This window comes from Terrapene carolina, unplaced genomic scaffold (genome assembly GCF_002925995.2).
Source record: "Terrapene carolina triunguis isolate 2854851 unplaced genomic scaffold, T_m_triunguis-2.0 Scaffold84, whole genome shotgun sequence".
In the NCBI taxonomy this organism is placed as follows: Eukaryota; Metazoa; Chordata; order Testudines; family Emydidae; genus Terrapene; species Terrapene triunguis.
In genome coordinates, this window is record NW_020664435.1 from 8,119,324 (window position 1) to 8,142,965 (window position 23,642).

At 40.7% G+C, this 23,642-nt stretch overlaps 1 protein-coding gene across 1 annotated transcript in view; it reads right to left on the reverse strand.

The window, feature by feature from the left end:
• The window catches only part of LOC112116838 (ubiquitin-conjugating enzyme E2 E2), a 314,374-nt gene that overhangs the window by 289,869 nt on the left and 863 nt on the right, over positions 1-23,642 (reverse strand). Inside the window, exons 2-3 of the mRNA XM_026649377.2 lie at positions 18,215-18,403; positions 8,109-8,159 (exon numbers count right to left, since the gene is read on the reverse strand). Coding sequence (XP_026505162.1) covers positions 8,109-8,159; positions 18,215-18,390 — 227 coding nt within the window. The 5' untranslated portion in view covers positions 18,391-18,403. The remainder of the gene's footprint in view (positions 1-8,108; positions 8,160-18,214; positions 18,404-23,642) is intronic.

Consider the following 23,642-nt stretch of genomic DNA (forward strand, 5'->3'; position numbering starts at 1 on the left):
AGGCTTCTTTAATCTCCAAGTGCTGGGCCTGAAGCCAGGGAGGGGCAAGGCTGGGGTTGGGGGGCTCCTACCATTCATCAGGCACATGCTGCTAGTCCCAGCCAGCTGGGCAGAGGAAGGACGGAACTTCCTCTTCCCCTGGACAGGCCGCTCCCAGGGCCGGGTCAAAACCCACCTCTGGAAACCTCACCCAGCTGCAGGAAGCTTCTGTGCTGCCTTCAGAGCTGGACTCCCAGCCAGCAGACACGGAGCTTCCTGGAGGTGGGTCTGACCCGGTTCCGGGAGCAGCCTCTGCAGGGGAAGAGGAAGACCCATCCCTCCTCAACCTGGCTGGCTGGGACTAGCAGCTGGAGCCTGGCACATAATACAGTAACTCCTCACTTAACGTAGTTATGTTCCTGAAAAATGCAACTTTAAGTGAAACGATGTTAAACGAATCCAATTTTCCCATAAGATTTAATGTAAATGCAGGGGGTTAGGTTCCAAGGAAAAAATTTTGGGGCAGACAAAAGGCATTATATACTGTACAGTACTGTACTGTGGTGGGCAGGTGCCCCTGGCTTACCCCTGGGGCTCAGGGCTGGGGGTGCAGGGTCTGGGAGGGAGTCAGGGTGCAGGCGGGTGCTCAGGGTGGGTGTGCGGGGTCTGGGAGGGAGTTAGGGTGCGGGAGGGCGCTCAAGGCGGGGGGGTGCGGGAGGGCGCTCAGGGCTGGGGCAGGCAGGAGGTGCAGAGCACTTACCTGGGGCAGCTCCTGTTTGGTGCAGGGGGTGTGCAGGTGGCTCTGCGCAGCACAGCACCACCCCCATGGCTGTGATTCTGGGAGCCGCACACACACACACCCGGGCAGGCAGGGCAACCACGAATGCAGAAGCTTTAGGGGCTGCAAGGCCCTGGGCTAAGGGGGCCCCGGGGCCCTGGCCTGCAGCTCTAAAGCCCCTTTCAGAATGCGGCCCGTGCTTCAGGTGCAGCCGCACAGTCAGCGGCCGGAGAGAAGCGGCGCTAAAAGAGTGATATTTACAGGGAAAACATACATAACAGCTATTTGTTTGAAGAAATTTTTTTAAACTGATTAATCTTCAGTTTGCATTACAGCTAAGTACTTTGGACCTTAAAAAGATGACAGAAGGTGCTATCCTAGATTTCTTTTTCAAAAAGAAAATAGCTAAAGGAATTAAAAGATTACATACTAGAAAGTAATCTGACACTTTCCACCCAAGGTATTTTAAGTAATAAATCTGAAACTACCAGTTATAAAACCAGGCAAACTAACAGTGATAAAATGTACCATAGCTGCTGTTATAAATTAAGTGATTACCCTGGGATGGTATTGTGTGTGTTTTTGGGGAACACATCCTTTACTCCATTTTGAAACAGCAACATGCAGAGAAAAAATATTAAAAGATGCAGAAAGCACTAGTAATGTGTACTAACTAGTAAAAATAAATAAATAAAAATTGTTAATTCTATAATGCAAGACGCTAAGAGCCATCTTACACCTACAGGGCTCTGTGCTTTAATATCACCATCCTCCACTATATGCTTCTGATTAATTGATGTTGGTTGAAGTACATTCTTAGAGGCCTGGCCAGAAGAAAGTATCTGTACTCTTGTGAGGTACACATTCTCCGGGAGGCTACACAGAAGTGACTGCACAGCAGGGTAAGCCCATTCAGGCAGGAAGTAAATCCCCTGTGCAAGATCAAATGGGATGAGAGGGGGAGTACATCTGTAGCAGAAGGCAATGGAGCTGCTCAGAAGAAGAGTTCATTTAAATAAACTCCTAATCTCTTGTGAACCACAATTCCCTATTCTGGGTCTGGTTTGCATCTTTCACACACCAATACCACTGGCATTCCCACAACCCGGTGACTGGATCAATTCCCCTTTACCACAACCCAAATGAATAATAATAATAAAAAAAATCAACTGATCAAAAGTCCTGATAGCTATTTATTTTAAATTAAAATAAAAGTGACCAACCTTTAGTTTTAAGGCGTTTGGGGGGGGGGGGGGGAGGGAGAGGGGAGATGGGGAGAGAGCAAGAGGGATTTTCCTGCTGGACTTGGGCAACATTGCACATCTCTCAAGTCACATGACTGTCAGCAAGAAAAGAGGAAGACTCCTTTCAATCAGGAAAGCCACCTCTACCGCTGTTGAGGGAGAGGACAATCTTCGGCACAACTTACACCATCTCTTCCCAAGTTCTATAAGGGAATCATCAAACAAGAAATCATCTTACTCTGGCAATACAACCTCTTTAAAGTTTCCTCTGACTGTTGGACAAAGAGGAACCTCACCCTATTGGGTTGGGAGGGTAAGTATGAAGAGAGGAGGAATCACACAGAGTATCCATCTCCAAACAACAAATTCAAAAGTTTAATTGCCACAGAGCCAATGGACTGGGTAGTTTGTAACAGACAAAGTAGTCTTGAACAGGAGTATAACAACCCAGTGGGTGAGAATACCCTGGGAGTAGGCTAGTAGTCTTACTGGACCAGCAAAAACAAGGCAAATCTAGGCTGAACAGAGCACAAAAGAATCAGAAAAAAAACAATAATGCGATAGCACTTCCTTAAAAGAATTTCAGTTTTAGCTGGCCTTGGAATCTATGGAGGTTTAAAGTAGATATAAATTTTAATAAGTACACATTAGGGTTTTAACACAATTGTTTTTAAACAGAAAGCATTTATCCAGTAGGCTGCATAGCAAGTTAGTTTAAAGCACAGCCCATAAAATACTGGAAAGCTTAAAAAATATGACAAGAGAAAACAGAAAAAGGACAGGAGAAAATGTATAGGAAAATGAAGGGATTGTGACATGCACCAGCACCGTTGCCATACGAGGTCATTGCTGAGTGGGGAAAGTTATGGGACTCTGAACTGATTTAAATGGGAAATTGTTGGGCTCTGGTTTCCAAACCATGGTCCAGAGAGAGCCAACTAGTTATTTTGTGCTGGATCTCTCCTCCTTGTTTCAGCTACTAAATTCATATTGGGGGAAAAAAGCTAAATACACAATAAATACTTTCCTAATATTACTTTTCCATGTAAGCAACTGCTGTAGTTGCCACAGAGATGTTATTCTATTGCCAGGAGGAGGGGGAGGTGATCTACATGATCAGGAATAGGTAAGAGGTGTTCCATGAGATGCTGTCCTACTAAGAGAAGGTCTAAACTATGTAAAAATTAGAGAAGGTGGGGATTGTTTGTTTTCTATACAACAGATATATAAAATCTTAAATTTAACATGTGAGAAGTTTGAGCACTGCCCTAGCTTGTTACAATATCTATTGCAGGCAGTATTACCAGGAATTAAGATTTATCTTTAGGGGAAAAAATATAGCCAAATTGTAGAGATTCTCCCCCCCCCCCTTTTTTCCCCCCCTTTCTTTTCTTCTTCTCTTTTCTTTTTTAAGTATTCAAACTTTGTAATGAAATCTTAAAAGTGTTTAGGCCTCTAAAACACAGAGATCCATAGTCTCTCTGTTCTACTTACACGACTTGCCTTGATAGTAATGCACAGTCTGCACACTATATGGAGACATACCTATCTCATAGAACTGGAAGGGACCCCGAAAGGTCATCGAGTCTAGCCACCTGCCTTCACTAGCAGGACCAAGTACTGATTTTGCCCCAGATCCCTAAGTGGCCCCCTCAAGAATTGAACTCACAACCCTGGGTTTAGCAGGTCAATGCTCAAACCACTGAGCTATCCCCCTCTCAAGGGGAGAACAAGGGCCCAAAAGAAACTTTCAGTTGTTGGTACTGACAAGGCAATACACCAGATTCTTCATGAGGTACTGTTCTTTGTAAATGGTAATGATGGCACACTTTCCCCTCCCCCCAACTTGGCTTCTGTTACTACCCAAGACATTTGGTATATTACACACACACACAAGGCATGATCCAAAGTTTATTAAGGTGAGTGGGATTCTTTCCATAGGACTGAACCAAGGCCCACTGAATATAGAATACACTAATACCTACTAAAGCATGGAACTTAGGTTTCATATACTCCTAAATCCACCTTTACAGGACCTCTGAAATCCATTGCTTTTATGTCTGATGTGTACATGCAAGAGCTTATCTATACCCATGTTCTCACCAGCACAAATTCTCTGACATAAAAAGGACTTTTGCCCTGGGTAAGAACTGCTGGATATAACATCACACATTCCCATGTAAAAAAAACTAATACAATTTTAAATTTGTAAGTGCTCATAAGCAGTAAACTATATCACACAAAATAACTCATTTAAATTTCTTGTTGCTAAAATACCCACAGGCCATGGTAGTCCATATACTGTGGAATTTCAGTTTTGAAAGCAACTTTCTGTACTTCTATGACTCACAAAGCTATCTGAAATCACCAACTCCTATTGCTCTCAGATTTTCATATGCACAAAACTACTGACTAAATTTCTCAGTTTTGGAAAGAAATGTTTCAAGTTGCCACAGTGATTGTCTGCTAATTATCCGGGCACACACATATGTCAGTAACATAGGTTTCTCTAAAACAAGCAGATTTTCACAAATATGCTATGTAAATGCTATGTAAGTTTAAATAAGTTTAGGCTTGCAAATGATGAAGTGGTCTTAGCAATTTGGTTGGTGGTGCTCCTCCTCCTGAATTAACTGAGACTCTACCCTATCATAGCTTAAAGGGGCACTACTGTACTGGAGGGTTTTTGGATGTGACATAAAAAACAAGGTCCTGACCATCTGTGGTGAACCAAAGATCCCATGGCATTTCATATATGAATAGGGCTGTCCTATGGCCCCCCTCCCCCCAAATACTAGCCAAATTCCAATTCAGGTAATTTTAGCCTAATATATCACTATATTTTCATCTGTATAAAGTATTCTACACTTCGAGATCCTAAGCTATTTGATATGGCTCTCATGCCTTGTTAAATAGTTGACAGTTTCACTTCACACCTGGCTGCATTTGAATTGGGGGAGGGGGGAAGGATTAGAAAAAATAAAAACAGATTTGTACACACATCTATAGCCCAATCGTGCCATGTATGTGTGTAAAACTCCCATTGAAAAATCAATGGGAGTGTACCTGCACGTGGACTGGGACTGGAGCGGTAATTAGTACAAACAGTTTATAAAAACCATCTGAGACCCATTTGGAGGAAAACTGATATCTATATCCTATTCAATATTTATCTTTAGCACATGTTCTGTAAGAATGAGCTGAGTTTCTACAAGAAATCAAGTACTTTAGGATAAGAAATACTCTCTTACAATCTATCTTTCTTCATCATATTGAGGAATTATCCCTGTCTGGTATATTGATTCTGTAATGTTTAAATATAATAGAAAATAAGTAAAATTTTGAAAAAAACCACTAGACTGTCACCACAGTATAAAACTAAATGAAGTGATTTCTTATTGACTATAAAAATACATTTGCCAATAGTAAAGTTACTAAATGATTATCTATCGAGATCACAACACGAAATACATTGAAGGACCAGACACTAAGTTAAATGTAATTCTTTCATTTTGCAAGACAGATTGCCTCCATCATGTATTGGATTTCAGTGGTACTTTGTCATTAGTCCAACAAATTCAGAGAACAGTAAATCCCCAGTTCACACATTTTCTGTATGAGTTGCTAAAAGAGGTTTCCACTAAGCCCATTAGTGATGACTTTACACTTGCTTTAAAAAAATATTATATATAGCAGTACCTAGTGTACTACAATGATTGCTTTGTTATAAGAGAAAGGATTCAGAATACAAACAAATGTCTGTTCTAAAAATTGCAAGCCTTTTAGATTCAGTTCAAAGTGCTCTTTCTTCATTTATGCATTTTTGTATAGACTGGAATTTTATATTTACCTCAGCAAATCAGTCCACTAATAAGCATCAGTTATCAACACCCAAGTAAAGACCTGCCATTTGAAACAGCTTTGATGTGACTGAAGACTCACAGTCATAAGTATGACAGAACAGCTTAGCTATTAAAATGTTTTATCTAGCAAAGCAATGTTCATCCTAATTGACTGAAATACTCTTTGAACACTATTATTGCAAGGCCACTTCCCTGCACAGTGCTTTCATATGTAACTACCTGAATTACATCCTGAGATCCAGCACAACTATATCAAATCTTCTTATAACGTTTTCTTACACACATACTTTTGTCAAGCGACCAAAACAATAAAGCCGACTTATTTTTACTACCAGTTCCTTAGTTAATTTGACACTGAAATGTACTGGGATTCGTCATAGGACCTAATCACAGCAGCCACACTATCAGAGGCTCGTTCACCTGCACATCTACCAATGTGATATATGCCATCATGAGCCAGCAATGACCCTCTGCCATGTACATTGGCCAAACTGGACAGTCTCTACACAAAAGAATAAATGGACACAAATCAGACGTCAAGAATTACAACATTCAAAAACCAGTCGGAGAACACTTCAACCTCCCTGGTCACTCTATTACAGACCTAAAAGTAGCAATTATTCAACAAAAACACTTCAAAAACAGACTCCAACGAGAAACTGCAGAACTGGAATTAATTTGCAAAATGGACACCATTAAATTAGGCTTGAATAAAGACTGGGAGTGAATGAGTCATTACACAAACTAAACTATTTCCCCATGCTAATTTTCCCCCTACTGTTACTCACACCTTGTCAACTGTTTGAAATGGGCCATCCTGATTATCACTACAAAAGTTTTTTTTCTCCTGCTGATAATAGCCCGCCTTATTCAATTAGTCTCATTTGAGTTGGTATGGCAACACCCATTTTTTCATGTTCTCTATGTGTATATATATATATATATATATATATATATATATATATAATCTTCCTACTGTATTTTCCACTGCATGCATCTGATGAAGTGGGCTTTAGCCCACGAAAGCTTATGCTCAAATAAATTAGTTAGTCTCTAAGGTGCCACAAGTACTCCTCATGCTTTTTATTATAAAAACTGCATGCCATCAGCTACTTCTATAGCAGGGGTAGGCAACCTATGGCACGCGTGCTGAAGGTGCCACGCAAGCTGATTTTCAGTGGCACTCACACTGCCCGGGTCCTGGCCATCGGTCCAGAGGGCTCTGCATTTTAATTTAATTTTAAATGAAGCTTCTTAAACATTTTAAAAACCTTGTTTACTTTGCATACAACAATAGTTTAGTTACATATTATAGACTTATAGAAAGAGACCTTCTAAAAATGTTAAAATGTATTACTGGCACACGAAACCTTAAATTAGAGTGAATAAATGAAGACTCGGCACAACACTTCTGAAAGGTTGCTGACCCCATTCTATAGTGTTGTAAAAAGAAAGTTTGAGAGAATGGACCCTTCCACATGCAACGCTGGAAATCAGTTGGCAAAACTGGATGAGAACTATCCATCCATTAGTCTGACTTCCCATTGCAAGAGGTACTATTCCGGGGCTCCTTTAAGTGCTGCTGCACAACTCTGGCATAATTCCAATATGACCGTTATGTCAAGCTGCCAGATAAGAATTCTGGGGCAGCCATCTGAAAACTACTTTACAAAATCTGAGCTACAAGGTAACAGGGTTTTCTTTGCCTACATCATTACTAATTTTAAAGCAAGTTTTAACTCTCTATAAATAAACATAACTGACAGAAAGGCAAAGCATAAAGTCATAAAAAATGTTTGATAGCCAACTCCACTTCATTAAGTTTCCTCTGAAATAAAATTAAAAAGAAAAAGAGGAAAAAGACCAAGATCTGCAATATTTGTACTTAACATTTTTCTCAAAGTTATCAATTTGTAAGGAAAAGAGTCAAATACACTAATAACTTTCACCAAAAAGATATTTTCCAGGATTGTAAACAAAATGCTACTGATCTGACTTTTATCCTGTATCTAATAACTTCGCCTATATTTCATTAGTGCTGTATTTTTAGCAAACCTCTCCTGATCACCACTATCATTTAAGTGATAACAAATTTTTGCATCTACAAACAATGGTATCTACAGACCTTTATGTCAAAAATCACCAAATTAAGTATTTACCTTGAAGGAAAAACTGAAATTTCCCTCTGGTCCTCTATGTAATTTCCATATGCATTTCAAATTAATAAAATCCATGTAAACTTACCTACAGTTTGGAGGAGGGTCTAATGTAATTTCTGCAAGTTCTTTCTGAATTCTTAAGAGAAAAGAAAAAGAAGTTATAAAGACAATACTTTTTCTTTAATGGATTTCCTCCAACTTTATGAAAAATATCTAATGTAGTTAATACTAAGATATATAGTTAGTTCTCATCTGTAATGGAAAGTTGATGTCAAAGTTTCATAAAACTGCTTAACAAAATATTTGACAAAAGTCAGGCTGCAATGTCTATTTTTTTTGGTTTTGTTTTTTGTTAAGTTTTTAATTTTAAATTCACCCAGTTCTGTTGGGAGTAAATTTCATCCTTTATATGTTTGAACCCAACCAAATGTACATAAACACTTTTTTTTTTGTGTGTGTGTGTGTGTGTGGCACACACCATCTAGACAGACCTGGCTTGTAGATCTTAAAAATCGTTACCAGTGTTTTGTCAGAAAGGATGCCGAATGAACCAGACTCATAAAAGAACCAGATTATGTCCGTGGACAGGCCTATTATGGTAAGGCAATGCATACATTGAAAAAAAACTGACCAATATTTTGAAAAATTAGGGGTCTAAAGATATAGACTTCATAGGCTGATTTTCAAATGTGCTGAGTACCCAGCAGCTCTGAAAACAGACTCAGATAACCCAAGAACTGAGAATTCCACAGAGTTTGGCACATCGTACTGAGGGCTGGACCCCATGCCATGTCCCGGAACTGTAGCACAATTATCATCTATGGCATTACATTTCTTTATCTTCTGCACCTGTGCTGGGCCAAACCATTCCTCTTCCCCCAAATGAATTTAAAAGTGTAAAGCAGGAGTCTACCCATCAGTTTAGGAATCACCACCAGTTTAGATGAGAAAATTCCTATAGATTTGGCAGGGTAGCATGCCATCCATAGAGGCTCTCCAGACCACACACCCTGTAAACCTAGTCACGTCCATCCAAAACGTGACTACAAAAGTGTTCAACCACAGCCTGGGGAGTTTTCTGCAGCATCCAGGGGTAAAAAGGAATAATTCAACATTACTGAATGCGCTCCCCCCTTCCAAAGATCTGGGCTAAAGAAGCAGGTATCCATTGCTTTTATCACCTCAATGAAGAGAATTGGAGTGGCCAAATTACCTTTCCCCAGGATACATGCTAAATCTTAGCCACAGAGCTCAAGCCTGGCCTAAGGCACATGTGTATCTTGTTATAAGCCGCCACCACACATTCTATACACAAGCATGAGTAAAGAAATTGATTTCCCCAAGGTAAACATTCAGGTATATTAGAGCACTTAGAATAAATTGCTTATTTTTATCTTAATTCTAAATATAATATTAAGGTCTAAATGCAGTCCTGGATGTGGAAGATAATCTCAAATGCCCATATTCTTAAAAGTATTTAGGCATTGGTGCACTTATCACCACAACTCCTAGGATCTTTAGTAACATAAATCTCATTTTCAAACAACACGTTTCAATTCCATCAACAGTCAGTGTCTATATCCCTTTTGAAAATGAGATTGAGATTTCTAAAACAGTTAGGCAATGCTCAGCACAGCAATGATTAAATACCTTTTTAAAAACTGGGCCAAAGCCACTATCAATACTCCCCTTGTTCTATTAAGAATGCATTTTGTGATTCATTTGTTCGTTTGTAGCCTAAGAAGGTAAAGGAACCAGCCAAAAATAAAATGCTACCTCCTATATTAGTCCTATTCTCAAATAATTTGGGGAGGATGCGTGTGCACATGTGTGTATATGGGGTTGGGGGGAAATTTGCAAGATGTTTCTGCGCAGGGAGAGAAATGAAATAGGTCTGATGATTCCAATTGCTAGAGAATATAAATACTTCACTATATTGTATATTTCAGTATATTTCAATAGACAGTATCTACCTCAATTAAAAACCATGAATTAAAATTTCTTAACTGATATTTGGAAAAAAGTAATTAGAGAAATGCTAAAAAAAATCCACTAAAAAAAAAAAAAAGAAAATATGAGAAGTTTAAGTGGGTCAACATACCAAACACTACCATTTTTTAAAAAAAATATTTGCTAGACATCTCTCTCTCCCCTTCTTCTCCTCACCTTTAAGTATTAAAAGTGTACTTGTTTTACTTTTATCCCCTAAAAAAATGTTCCATACTTAAAATATCCTTTTTCCAGTTCAAAATTATATAAAATCCTATTTTGCTTACAAAATTTACACATTCCCTCATTTAGATCACGTGAACGCTTACGGAACATAGAAATCTCCTTCAGTTTTGTGGTGTATATATTTTTCTCTCTGGCAAGTTTCACAGAATGGCACTGAAAATGCATCACATCTGGGACTACACCGGGGTGGGCAAATTTTTTGGCCCAAGGGCCACATTTAGGAATAGAAATTGTATGGTGGGCCATGAATGCTCATAAAATTGGGGTTCGGATGTGGGAGTGAGTGAGGGCTCTGGTTGGGGGTGTGAGCTCCGGGTTGGGGCCAGAAATGAGGAGTTCAGGGTGCGGGAAGAGGCTCCAGGCTGGGGCGGGAGGATGGGATGCAGGGTAAAGGCTCCAGATGGGGATGCGGGCTTTGGGGTGGGGCTGGGGATGAGGAATTTGGGGTGCAGGAGGGTGTTCTGGGCTGGTACTGAGGGGTTCATCAGGCAGAAGAGGAGGTCAGGGCTGGGGCAGGGATGAAAGAAGGAGTGCAGGCTCCGGCTGCGGATACAAGCTCTGTGGTGGGGCTGGAGAGGAGGGGTTTGGGATGCAGGAGGGTGCTCCAGGCTGGGACCGAGGGCTTTGAAGGGTGGGAGGGGAATCAGGGCTAGGACAGGGGGTTGGGGAATGGGGGAGGCTCAGGGGTGCAGGCTCTGGGTGGCGCTTACCTCAAGCAGCTCCCGAAAGCAGCAGCATGTCCCTTCTCCAGCTCCTATGCGGAGGTGCGGCCAGGCAGCTCTACACGCTGCCCTGTCCGCAGGCACCACCCATGCAGCTCCCATTGGCCATGGTTCTCAGCCAATGGGAGCTGCAGAGGCAGCGCTTTGGGTGGAGGCAGCATGAAGAGCGTAGCGCCCTGGCTGCCCCTACACTAGGAGATGGAGGGGGGCTATGCCACTGCTTTCGGGAGCTGTGTGGAGCAGCCCCCCACCCTGCTCCCCTGCTGGAGCGGGGCAAGCCCTAGACCCTGCTCCCCAGCAAGAGCTCGAGGGCCAAATTAAAATGGCTGGTGGGCTGTAGTTTGCCAATCCCTGGACTACATCCTCACTTTGAGCACCTATATACAGCAGCTGATACTTCATCATATTATGAGGTGTATGAAACATCAAGAAGAGAATGAGAACAGACATTGCCCCATGTCCTAAACTACAAATCTTCCACTTTCAGTATCCTTCCACATCTAACCTCCTCCCCTTCTTTCCAGAACAAAGAGGGGAAGTTGTGGATGTCTCTCCTGCCCTCACCTCATATCAGGCCCTAGTACAATGATTAGGGTCTTCAGATTGATGTCGATAGATCTGATTTTTTTAAAAGATGCTGTTAGGACAAACATGGGAATATTTGTGCTTAATTGTCTTAACTGCTATTTGTTTTGTTTTTGCTGGCCCCTAAAAGATGAGCAGAAGCAAGAATTTCATTGGGGATGAGGTGGAGGGAAGAAATCACAGTACCTTGCACCACTAGCCACAAAAATGAAACTGCACGCTACCTTGTATTTAAGTCCTGAACATGTGTTACAGTAGCAAGCGTTTGAAATATAAATACCGACTGCATTTGTATTTTATTGTTGAAACTGCATGTAAATGATCAGATCATGTCCCCAAAGTCCCTATATTAATGGTCTCCTACATGTAGATCACCCTTACTACACACAGACCATGGTAGTGCTGCTAATACTCTGACTGTCTCCCTGGTGAGCCCATTTCAGAAACAGGCAATGGAGGGGAGGCACATAATTCCTTGTTCACGATAAACCCCACAGAGTTAGTAAAGGATATACAGACTCTAGCAGTATAACCTATTCTGCAGGGACCCTTCAATGGAAGGAAACCCTAGTAGCATTGCTTCAGTGGAGCTACAACACCTGAGAGTGGAGTGGATAATCCAGAGACAGCAGAGGCATAGGAACCAATACACAGATTGCTGTAGCCTCTGAAGGATGCCTCAGAAACCACACGGTTTCCTTCCTCCCCCTTGGCAACTATCCCCATGGATTTTGTTGCCAACAGATTTTCTGCCCAAATGTATTTATATTTAGCAATGCCAGGCTATATTATATAATAAAAAATGAAAATATACATCTGTTTTATTTTTATTAGTACTATTATGTTATTTGACTGGTGAGAGAGAAGCATGTTCTAGTAGTCAGAATCCAGGACTGGGTACCAGGAACACCCAATTTGCAATGTCACTCAGATGCTCCTTTTATGGTCTTAGAAAAGTCACAACCTCTCTCTCCGTGTTTCCCCATTTTACAGATGTGGGAAATACTGATCAAGCCTGAAAGGATTAGCTAATCTAGGACAAGCTTTTTCAAAATTAAAAGTGCTGTCAAATATTAATAAATATGAGGCTGTGGGGAACTATTGCTGTAAGACTAGCAGGATTGCTTGCTGTCACTTGTAAAGTAAGGACTCTCTAGCATTTTTATGAGGAAAAGATTGAGGACTGAATACACTAGAGAGGCTCAGGTCCTGCTATTTATTGGCATGTAGTCATTTTTCCTAGAAACTCATTTTATCGCTTCCATTTTTCTGGGTTATGTGCCTCCCTTCACATAAACATTAGGCAACCCAATAACCCAGATTGGAGAAAATTTAGACCACATTTTAAAACAGGGCAAACCCTATTATATATTTCACTCTTTCAAAAGTTGTGACAGAATAGGGTCCTTGGAAATTGAACTAAGAATGACTGTTGAAGCAGGAGAACAGAATATATTAGGAACACTTATAAATGCCAACTTAAAAAAAAATCATGGAGTTGTTTTCCTTTTTCAGTATTTTGTCTGTCACTTTTGGCTTGTCAAGTAGAATACTTGTTGCCAAATTTATTTAAAATACCTTTATATTATGGCAACCCTCTGTTATTTAGCAAGGTTATGGATGGCCCACTTCTCTATGATTGTATTTCAACAAACAAAATATCCATGACTTAGTTGATGTTTTAATATCTTTCCAGGAACAAAAGGCTACATAACTCAGTTTCATAAATTCACAGTTCAACATAAAAATTTGCAGACCAAAGACAAAATGACAGGTTTTAAACTAGCAACCTCAAGAGCAGAGAGCCCAGCAGAATAATATTTCTATCTGTTAAGCTATTATGCTAAGCAAGAACGGATACACTTCTCTCAATCCAAAGGTCGTGCTAAGATTTGCTATTTAAGACATAAGATGCCTTCTCTTTTTAAGGACAGCAATTCAGTTTCATGTCTGAACTGTAATTATGATATGCAGTGAGTTTTTCAATCCTGACATGTTAGGTAAGGAAGATTACTATTTAAGGTGACAACCCCTGGGTAAGGCAAATTGAAGGAATGGTACACAATATGACTTGTATACTGTAAGCTATTACCTGTGTAACAACTAACCCTGGACGCATTCACATTGAGGGACACTGCAATATGAAAGGTCACAATAGTATTCTGCCTTTTTGATGCCATCTAAATCAGTACTTCCACTGATGCGAATAGCAGAAAGCCTATATTTTTTAAACAAAATCAGGCCTTAGTTACTGGTTAACATTCAGTCTTAGGAAGCAAAAGGCTACTTGCAATAAAATTCTTTTCTATCCGGGTACTTCAATTGCACTAATAGCTATGGTTTCTGGGCATCTTGGATGCCTTATCAGCTGACCCACATATCCCAAACTTATCACTCTTCTACTGGAACCACACAAAGAAACCCACTAAATGGGAGTGAGGAGAAAAGAGAAAAAAGAAGGAAAAATTGAAATACAAGTCAACACAGAATGCTGACAGAAGAAAACTCATCGAAGTAAGATGAGCATCCTATGACTGCAACATTTGCAATTAAATTAACCACCAAAAACTAATTAAAAGAATGTTGATAATGCTACACAAACTAACAAAACTCAGGAATACAGTGAAGCACAAAATGCCTCTCACTTCCCTCAAAATCAAGCCATTTTAGGGAGCATTAAATTGCCGAGGTAGCACCCTACAGAGAATATATATTATAGAACATCTTGGAGCACATTTCACACGTAACTGAACATTTCCTTCTATTGATTTATATAAAAAAAACCTAATATTGCTGAAGTGACTTTTATAAGTAAAATTACTTTTAGAGTCAAATTTATAACACACAGCAAGAAAACTCATATTACAATTCCTTAGATCTTAATTATAATCTGAGATACACAGGGTAATTATTCAGGATAATGTATCTAAAAAGAGATTGCTACTACACTTCCACATGCGCGAATAGATTTTTCAAGTGTGTGACAATGCATGACTTCCAAACTCAGATCAGAATGAAGCCTGCAGTCTGTAGACTATAATTTAGCACTTGAAATAAGACTAAGCTCCAGAGTTGTATTAGTTTTCCAGTGCTGTTTAATAACTATAATGCATGTAAAAGCTGGATGCTTTAAATTATTCTACTAATTTCAATTGTGTTGATTCCTGAATTATTTTAGAGTTATTAAAAACAGTTACTGGATTAAATACTGTCCTCCATTATGCAAACATTATTGGGATTTTAGAGTAACGACTGGATTCAGTGGGGTTACATGTACGTAACAGAGAACAGAAATTGGTTTCCACAAAATATTTGTGCGGTCTTTCTTCACAATCAACTGGTAAAAAACTCACTATTATTTTTGAAGAGGTGAAAATTTCAAGTAAACTGCTATACTTCTAATCCTGCAAGCAGTCCTATTAAGTTGTGTTTACAGAAACACCTTCTAAGGCAGAGTTTTTCAAAGTTCGGGTCCCAACCCAGTACTGGGTTGCAGCATGCAAAGCACTGGGTCGCCTTGCTCAGCACCCAGGAACCCTAGCGGCTCTGGTCAGCACCGCTGATCAGGACGTTAAAAGTCCCGTCGGTGGTGCTGCCCAGCTAAGGCAGGCTAGTGCCTACCTGTTCCGACACTGAGCTGCGCCCCGGAAACAGGCAGCAGCAGGTCTGGCCTCTAGGCAGGGGGGCCACGGAGCTCCGCGTGCTGCCCTTGCCCCGAGCACCGGCTCCACAATCCCATTGGCCGGTTCCCGGCCAATGGGTGCTGGGGGGGCGGTGCCTGCAGGCGAGAGCCACGCAGAGCTGCTTGCATGCCTCCGCCTAGGAGCCAGACCTGCTGCTGGCCACTTCCAGGGTGCAGCACAGTCCATGGTGTGAGGACAGGCAGGAAGCCTGCCTCTGCACCCCAGCTGCGCCACTGACCAGGAGTCGCCAGAGGTAAGTTCATGCCCCAACCCTGCACTCCAATCCCCTGCCATAGCCCTGAGCCCCCCAAACCTAGAACCCCTTCTTACACCCCAAACCCCTCATCCCTGGCCTCATCCCAGAGCCTGCACCTCCAGCCTAGAGCCCTGACCCCCTCCTACACCCTCCCCCAGCCCTGAGCACTCCCAAACCAGAGCCCCTCCTGCACCCCAAACCCCTCACCCCAGCCCCACCTCAGAGCCTGCACCCCAAGCCCAGAGCCCTGACCCACTCCTGCACCCTGACCACCTGCCCCAGCCCAGAGCCCCCTCCCACACCCTGAACCCCTCATTCCTGGCCCTACCCTGCAGCCCTCACACCTGCATCCCAACCCTCTGCCCCAGCCCTGAGCCCCTCCCACACCCCAAACCCCTCATACCCAGCTTCACTGGGTCACAGGCACCACCAATTTTCTTCAACTGGGTCCCCAGAAAAAAAAGTTTGAAAACCACTGCTCTAAGGTGTTTGTCTTAATATCACATATTGAGAGGTAAGTACCTTTCAAATTTCCTTTTCCCCCTCCCAAGCTACTCCTTGCAAGTGGTAAATAAAAAGGCAACAGGACACTTTAGGAGTTTACTTTCTTCCCCATATTCTTAAAACATTCCAACTGATTTTCACATATGTTTCAAACAGCTACCTTATCAAGCTAAGAACTTGTATAATACATTTTCAGCCTAAATAATTCGTAAGTGGAGTTACAAGCCATTGAAAATGGGGTTTGGATAAGAAAGTAGAAACAACTTTAACTGAAGTGACTATGCAGTTACCAATATTGATAAGACTAACATCTAAATAAGTCTCTTACTACTTTACAGAAATATTAAACTATAAATATATTTAAACATATCCAAACACTTAAGAAGCATAGTTCTTGGAAAACACATTTCAACTTTCACATTCATAATTTTTTTTTAATATTACTATACATGTAAAACTGCTGTGTTATAGTCTGATTGGCAAAAATATCTGTCTGCAATTGGAATAATTAGTTTCATAATTATTATTATTCAATAATCAGCAGAAACCACAAGCAGATATGATTAAATTTTAAAAGGTTTAAGTAATTTTATCATTGCTAAATGCATGTTAATAAGAGCTCTAAGCTTTGAAGACACAAAACTAAGAATAATAGCCCAACTTCTGACATTATCATTAATTTTTTAATACAGTAGTGTCCACAGGCCCCAGTCAGAATCATGGTATCATTGTTCTAGACACTGTACAAACATATATTCCTATATGCAGGCTGTGTTCTAAAAAGGCTACAAGACACAACAAGTAGATGTAACAATAGGAGATGATTTGTCAGCATGGGCAAGGTTAGAAGTAGTAGCAACTACAAAGACCAGGTATTTGCACAATTTGATAGCTCTAAGTTATTGACAGTATTCTTCTCCCTGTAGTTATAAAATATTAAAAGTTAGATATTAGTAATCCCCACTGATCCTCTGCCAACTGATAATGGCTAGATAACCTTCTGTAAGCATCATGGTAGAAGTGGACCTTGAGGAAAGATTTGAAAGGCAGGGGAGGGAAGAGGGCATTGGCTCCACAGACTACATAAAGGAAGATTATCCTTGAATAAAATGAAAGCATGAAGATACACAGAGAAACGGACAAAATGAGTGATCAATACTGGCATCACTGGCAGGATGGAGAATGACTCATTAAGATACAGGAGGGGATATGTAGGGAGATTTAGATCTGTGAGCCTGGTACAAATAAATTATATACTGTCAAGTCAAGGTAAGGTAAAATGTATGAATTAAAATGTACACACACTAGTATTTGCAGCCTGGTGCTACACACCACATTTACAGGAAACTCCAAATGAACGCAATGGGGGCCTGATTCTCTTCTCCTTTATACTAGTTTTACAACAGTAACTCCTAATTTAGATTGGTGTAAATTAGTGAAGAATCAGGCTCAGAGTTCTACACGAATTAGGTCTGCACATTTGGGTTCTATATAAACTCTTTTAAATTTGTATTGTATTTGGGTTCCCTTTAATAGGTTTTGAACATTGCTGCCTAAAGTAATGCTGATGTGACAGAGCTACACTGTTAATGCAGGCTTCCTCTGCACAGTCCAGACATGCCAGTGAACCAGTGACTGATGTGACAGCGTGGGGTCACTTAAATAACTATTCTCCAAATCTACCATTCCTCTCAGGAAGGGGAAAAAACAAAAACAGAATTAAGACATACCCCAGTTTAATGTAATGAAACAAAAACACATTTGTTCATTCCATCGTTTCTGACTTGACCATCTGGGACAAGAAAATGCAGTACTTTGTAGTGATAGGTATTACAGTAGTCTCCTAGCACGCTGAATTACTGACCTGTCTGAAATGTTTATGGTTAATTAACTCTAAGTTACACTGACAAGTTTCTCTCTCTTTCTTACACACACACTTCATAAGAATACAAAAAACTGTCTGAGTTATACTAAGAATAAAACAGTGTCAGTTTCTATAACGTAAGCTAATATTAAACCCAGGTGAAAACAAACCAGACTGTCAAAAAAATAAATAAATAAATAAATGAAGCAGCAGCATACAGGTCACATTTCGACCCCAAAGAACTAATGTACAGATTCAATCATATTGTAATAAAACATTAAGAAAATGAATTAGGCTGATGCCCATCCAAAAAAAAAAAAGGGACTACAAAGAGCAGGGTACCTTTTAGCACTAGTTGATAGTTTAGCGGCTGTTTTGCTAGAGATCTTGCCCTCCTTCTTCTTGGGTTGAACCTGCTCCCTTTCTTGCTCTTGCTGAACACCGTCACGTTGATCTCCATCAGAGCTGCCTCCACTAGTGCTTGGGCTATCATCAACTCTTTGCCCTTCAGTGGACATTTTAGACTCTGGGCTAAAAAAGACAAAGGTGAGTAAGGAGTCTTTTCTTAAAATGTCTGATAGCATAGTATTGTTATTGAAGTTTTTTTAAAAAAAAATAGAGATAAACAGGGTGAAAAAAAATCACTTGCTTAATACAGTACTCTTTATATTGCAGCATTTTAGTCTGCAGTATTGAAGAATCTAGCCATAAATGTCTATACAGTAACTCAAAAGATAGTCATTTTACACCAACTAAAAAGGATAGAACAAAATATGAAAAACCCTTTTACATATATGAAAAATATCTAAAGGAAGATAACATTTATTCTGGGTAAGTGGAAAATAAAACAGAATGAGAAAGACAATCCAGTGTTAATGGAGTGGATAGCTCAAGGGATTGGTGATGGGATGAAGTGTTTCACCTCTAGGACACTGGTTCAAATCAGGCCCCTTTTGTTAGTAACTGGCAGTCATTACTATTTTAAGACTATTCATTAGCCCACACGTAAAAAGTCTGGGCTAACTCCAACTCCTAGTGGATGGGTTTCCACTTTATAGAATTCACATTTTGGTTGGCCCACTTGATGAAGAATGTCCTTTTAAGCCTAACCTATCTTTCGTAGCTAGAGATGATACTCCCACACCAGGGAGTAAGCACATTGGTGGGGAAACTTAAGGAAATCTGTACTGCTGAAGCCTGTTTGTGAGCAGAGGACATCAGACTATAAATCTGTCAATGAACACTAGTCACCGAGAAATCTAACTTTATCTCAATATATTTTATATGCATAGTTCTCACACTTGTAATATTTAGCTATATTCTTCTTTTCTTCCTTCACTTTAATCATTGCATTTCTTCAACTATAGACTGTTTAAATTAAAATGGTTGTAGTTAATATTATGACTTTTCTGTTGTAAATTAAGGCTTTTTCTTGGGGTTTAGATCTAAGATTGCCAGATGCAGTGGCAACGATTGCTAACTGAATCTATAAGAAATCTGAAGCAACACTAGAAGGCCCTTCTTTACCTCAGTGACATCACTATGTTCTCTTTGTGATATTTTATTAAAAGAACAACTTTAACAACACATATGGCCAACTTTTGCTCAGTTACATCTGTGCAACCTACATGAACTCAGTGGAATTGTACAGATGTAATTAACATCAGAATCTGACCTACAGTGCACAATGAGGTTTATGTTCAAAATTCTTTTAGTCTGTGAACTTTGTCTCGTTTATCCTTTTAGCCATATACAGAAACCATAAGCAGAACACCAGTTACAGAAAACTGTACATCTCAATTATAATATGCTGCAATTTTCTCTCAAGAGCCTAAATCAGGATTCCAGACTCTTGACTCTAAAACAGCAGTTCTCAAACTGTGGGTCAGGACCCCAAAGTGGGTCACAACCTCATTTAAAGGGGTTGCAAGAGTTGGCGTTAGACTTGCTGGGGCCAAAGCCCAAGCCCAAGCCCCACCGCCCGGGGCCGAAGCCTGAGGGCTTTAGCCCTGAGTGGTGAGGCTCAGGCTACAGACCCTTTCCCCCCACCTATGGCTGAAGCCCTCAGACTTTCCCCCTGCCACACAGGACAGTGGAGCTCGGGCAGGCTCAGGCTTCGGTCCCCCCTCCACGGGTTGTGTAGTAATTTGTTGTCAGAAGGGGGCTGCACTGCAATGAAGTTTGAGAACCCCTGCTCTAAAAAATGATGTAAAAATTGTGATAGTTTGCTCATATAACCCACTAAAAGTTTATTAATAGTTTGTAACTGAACATTAGGATGCAAATCTTCTATCCAGACAGTATTGCCAGCACATATATGGAAAGAGGGCAGTGGAAAGAAGAAAAAACTTCAGTGTCACTGAGGTGGCATTGGAAGAAAAAAAAAAAAAGTAAAGCAAACAAAGGTCCAAAAATTGTTATAGTTGCATACTGAAAAGAAGAATTTTCTGCAGTTAGGAGCATTACCAAAATCTTAAATTTATCAAAAATAGTATACACGTTGCTTCAATAATGGCCTCCAATGAGGGACCGATACTGTATTATGCATGTGAATAAATCCTAATGACTTTCATATAAATGAAGTCCCTCTGCTTAATTTATATGACTGTTTATCAAAGCGGTTAAGGTTTGGAGGGTTGGGATTCAGAATTCTTAGAGACAACACCAGTTGATGATGATGGAAGCTAGAATAGATTAGCCTTAATCAGTATCAGCTTTTTTTTTGTTTTGATTATGAAAATGGTTATATTGTACAGACTTAGTGGTGCATTTAAGAATGGAAAATGATGCATTATTTGACTTCTACAGTTAAGAGTAAACAATTCTTTTATTTCTTAATTTTTTCCTACAGCAGAGACATAACATTGTCTTTTCCATATTTCACATTTTACACAGGTTAATCTTTAGGTCTCTACATCCCAGTTGTCAAGTCTTAAGGGAGAAAAATAAAGCTTTAAGTTAATAAACACAAGCTACTGTATATACCGATAGTTTCAAGATTGAGTTACAATTATTAAATGAGACAAGGTGGGTGAGGTAATATCTTTCATTGGACCAACTTCTGTTGGTGAGAGACATGCTAAAAGAAATTACCTCACTCACCTTGTCTCTCCAACATCCTGGGACCAATATTGCTACAGCTACACTGCATACAATTATTAAATGCACGTTTTGACTTTGCAGCTACATATAGATATATTTTCTGTTTCTATACAGAGGTAAAACAATCTAATATTTCCTTAAAACATTTGAGATATTCTTTATTTGCCCTGAAAGTTCGGATATTGATCTTCCATTAACATTAAATTTTAGAATGAGAGGATTATCCACACAACATAGGTATACTTTATAACTGTTGGCCAAAAAAAAAAAAAAAAAAAAAAAACAACAAAATTTTTTTAATGAAGCTTATGTCCACAGAAGGTCTGCTGTGGATGATTCTGCTATAAATATTACTATTATCCAAGAACTGCTGTACTCACTTCATGAGTTCAGGTTAGTACCCAACAAATATATGCAGAAACAGTAGCCCATAGTGTATAATTACTGTAACAAGTAATGCCAGCTTTTACAACATGTAAATGTTTAAATCTGTCATTTAATGTCTGGCTATTTTCTTATTTTGCTCTCTCAGAGGCAAATATTTTCCATACTCTCCCTTTTATTTTAAATAAAAATCAAGTTATATTTTATTTAAGGATTGAAAACTAAATTTAACCTCGATAAAAGGATATTTAAAAGGGTCTGCTTCAAATATGTGGCCAAAATAAGAAAAACAAGGAACAACAAGAGAGTGGAAACATCAACAGGGGGAATGACATTGTGGGAAAACATTTCAGTGCAATTATACAAACACACACACAAAATATTTCGTGAAGCCAAATATCCCCCAAGACTCGTCTCAGTGCAAAGAGAAAAGCAAAAGACAGTGTCCAATTCTCTGGACTTCTAAATTATGCCACATTCGAAATTTAAACCCTCTGCTGCCCTTGTGTTGAGAGAACTGGATGGAGGGAACAGAAGGGGGATTAAAAGTATTTCCCTGAACCCATCATGATTCTTCAGAGACCTTGGTATCAAACCCCATCTATAAATTTTAAGTCAAACATGTTCAAGAGAACCTACTTCTTCCATTTATCCCCCCCCCAAAATCCAAACAAACAGTAGCAGCTAGGGAAAGAGATCCTGGCAATGTGCAGATAGGTCCTGAGGGCAGCTGAGCCAGTGATGAGGTCTTTCTAAAGCTGCCTTAATTCCTATAAGCAAAGATAAATTGAACTTTTCTGCTGGGTTCATGAAAAGAAGCAGCAGGAGCAGCCACCTCACTTGATCTTCATTAGAAACCATAAAGGGCGAAAAGAGCAAAACATTACAGGAGAGAAAACAGGAGGAGTCCGATTTCTAGCCAGCCAGGCCAGTGTCTATGGTTGAGAGAGGAACCCAGAAAGAAATAAAAAGCTGCTGCTGCTGCAGCTCTAGACTGAAACGCACACACACACACCCCTCGCCTATTTTCCTGCTGCCTAGAGGGGGAGGGGGGAGGCACATGTCATCGAGCCACAATGTGCAATAATTATGCAGTACTAGAAGATAGCAGGAGACTGAAACAGGCACTTTTCAAAATGACATTTATCCTGCACTTTCCAGATACTTTGTGTGGAGGAGGAAAGGGGTAGGGAGAAGGTGGAAAGGGAGAGGATGGAAGGAAAAGGATTAGGGGTGAGAAATAGGTGACAGTGGATGATGGAAGGAGAAGACTTTGTAAGGAAGGCACAGGGGTTATTTGAGGAAGAGATGGGGGTTGGGCAAAATGAGCTAAGGGATTACTTTGCTCCTGTCATTGTGCAGTGGGGTGGTTTAGATCCATTTCTGCTAGAGAGGGGGCTGTTGCATAGGGTAGAATGCCTTACTCTGAAACCATCCCAAGGGGGATGGGGTTATAACAGTGATAACTGGGAGATAAGGGGATAATGGGGGAAGGAATTATTTGACCCCTCTATGTGTTTGTGCATGAGTGCAGAGAGAGGATAAGGGGTGTTTAAGAACAAGGTACTAAGGAGAAGAAAGGGTATTTCTAGGAGATAGAAGGGCAATGGAGAGGAGAGAAAAAGATAGGGATGATAAGAGGGGCAAAAGAAGGTGGCCTTTGCCTGTGTGTGGGAGTATTGTAGAGGACAGTGAAGGAGGTATTGCTGGAAGATGCAGGTGTTCTTGTAGAAAGACTTTGAGAGAAGGCATTTCTAGGACCCTGGGAGAGGAACAGAGGCAGGAGGGATGTGGTGGAGGGGGTGGAAAAGGGGGAATTGATGGGGCTAGGTCAGGGGATGTGATGGGGGAGAGGGGTGGCAGGGGGATGGATGGGGCTATTGCAATAAGATGTGATGGGGTGCCAGAGGGAAGGTGGATGTGGTAGGAGTGATAGAGGGGACATGAGGGGTTTGGGGAGCTGTGGGATGGATGTAGCTGGGGCAGATGACATGGGGATGGATAGACAGAGTTGGCTGGGGGACACAGGGACGGACAGATGGACAGGTCAGGGAATGTGGTAAGGGTGGGAGAACAGATGGATGGGGCTATGCTGGGGAGAGGGGGAGGGGGGGATGGGGGGGGCGGTGGGTGGGGGGCCGGGGGATGGGGGGATGGATGGGGCAGGGGGATGGGATGAGGAGAGGTGGCAAGGGCATAGGGATGGATGGGGCTATGGAAAGGGGATGGGGTGGGGGGCTCAAGGGAGCAGGGGGACAAGTGCTTCTGGAGTAGCGGGGGGGGG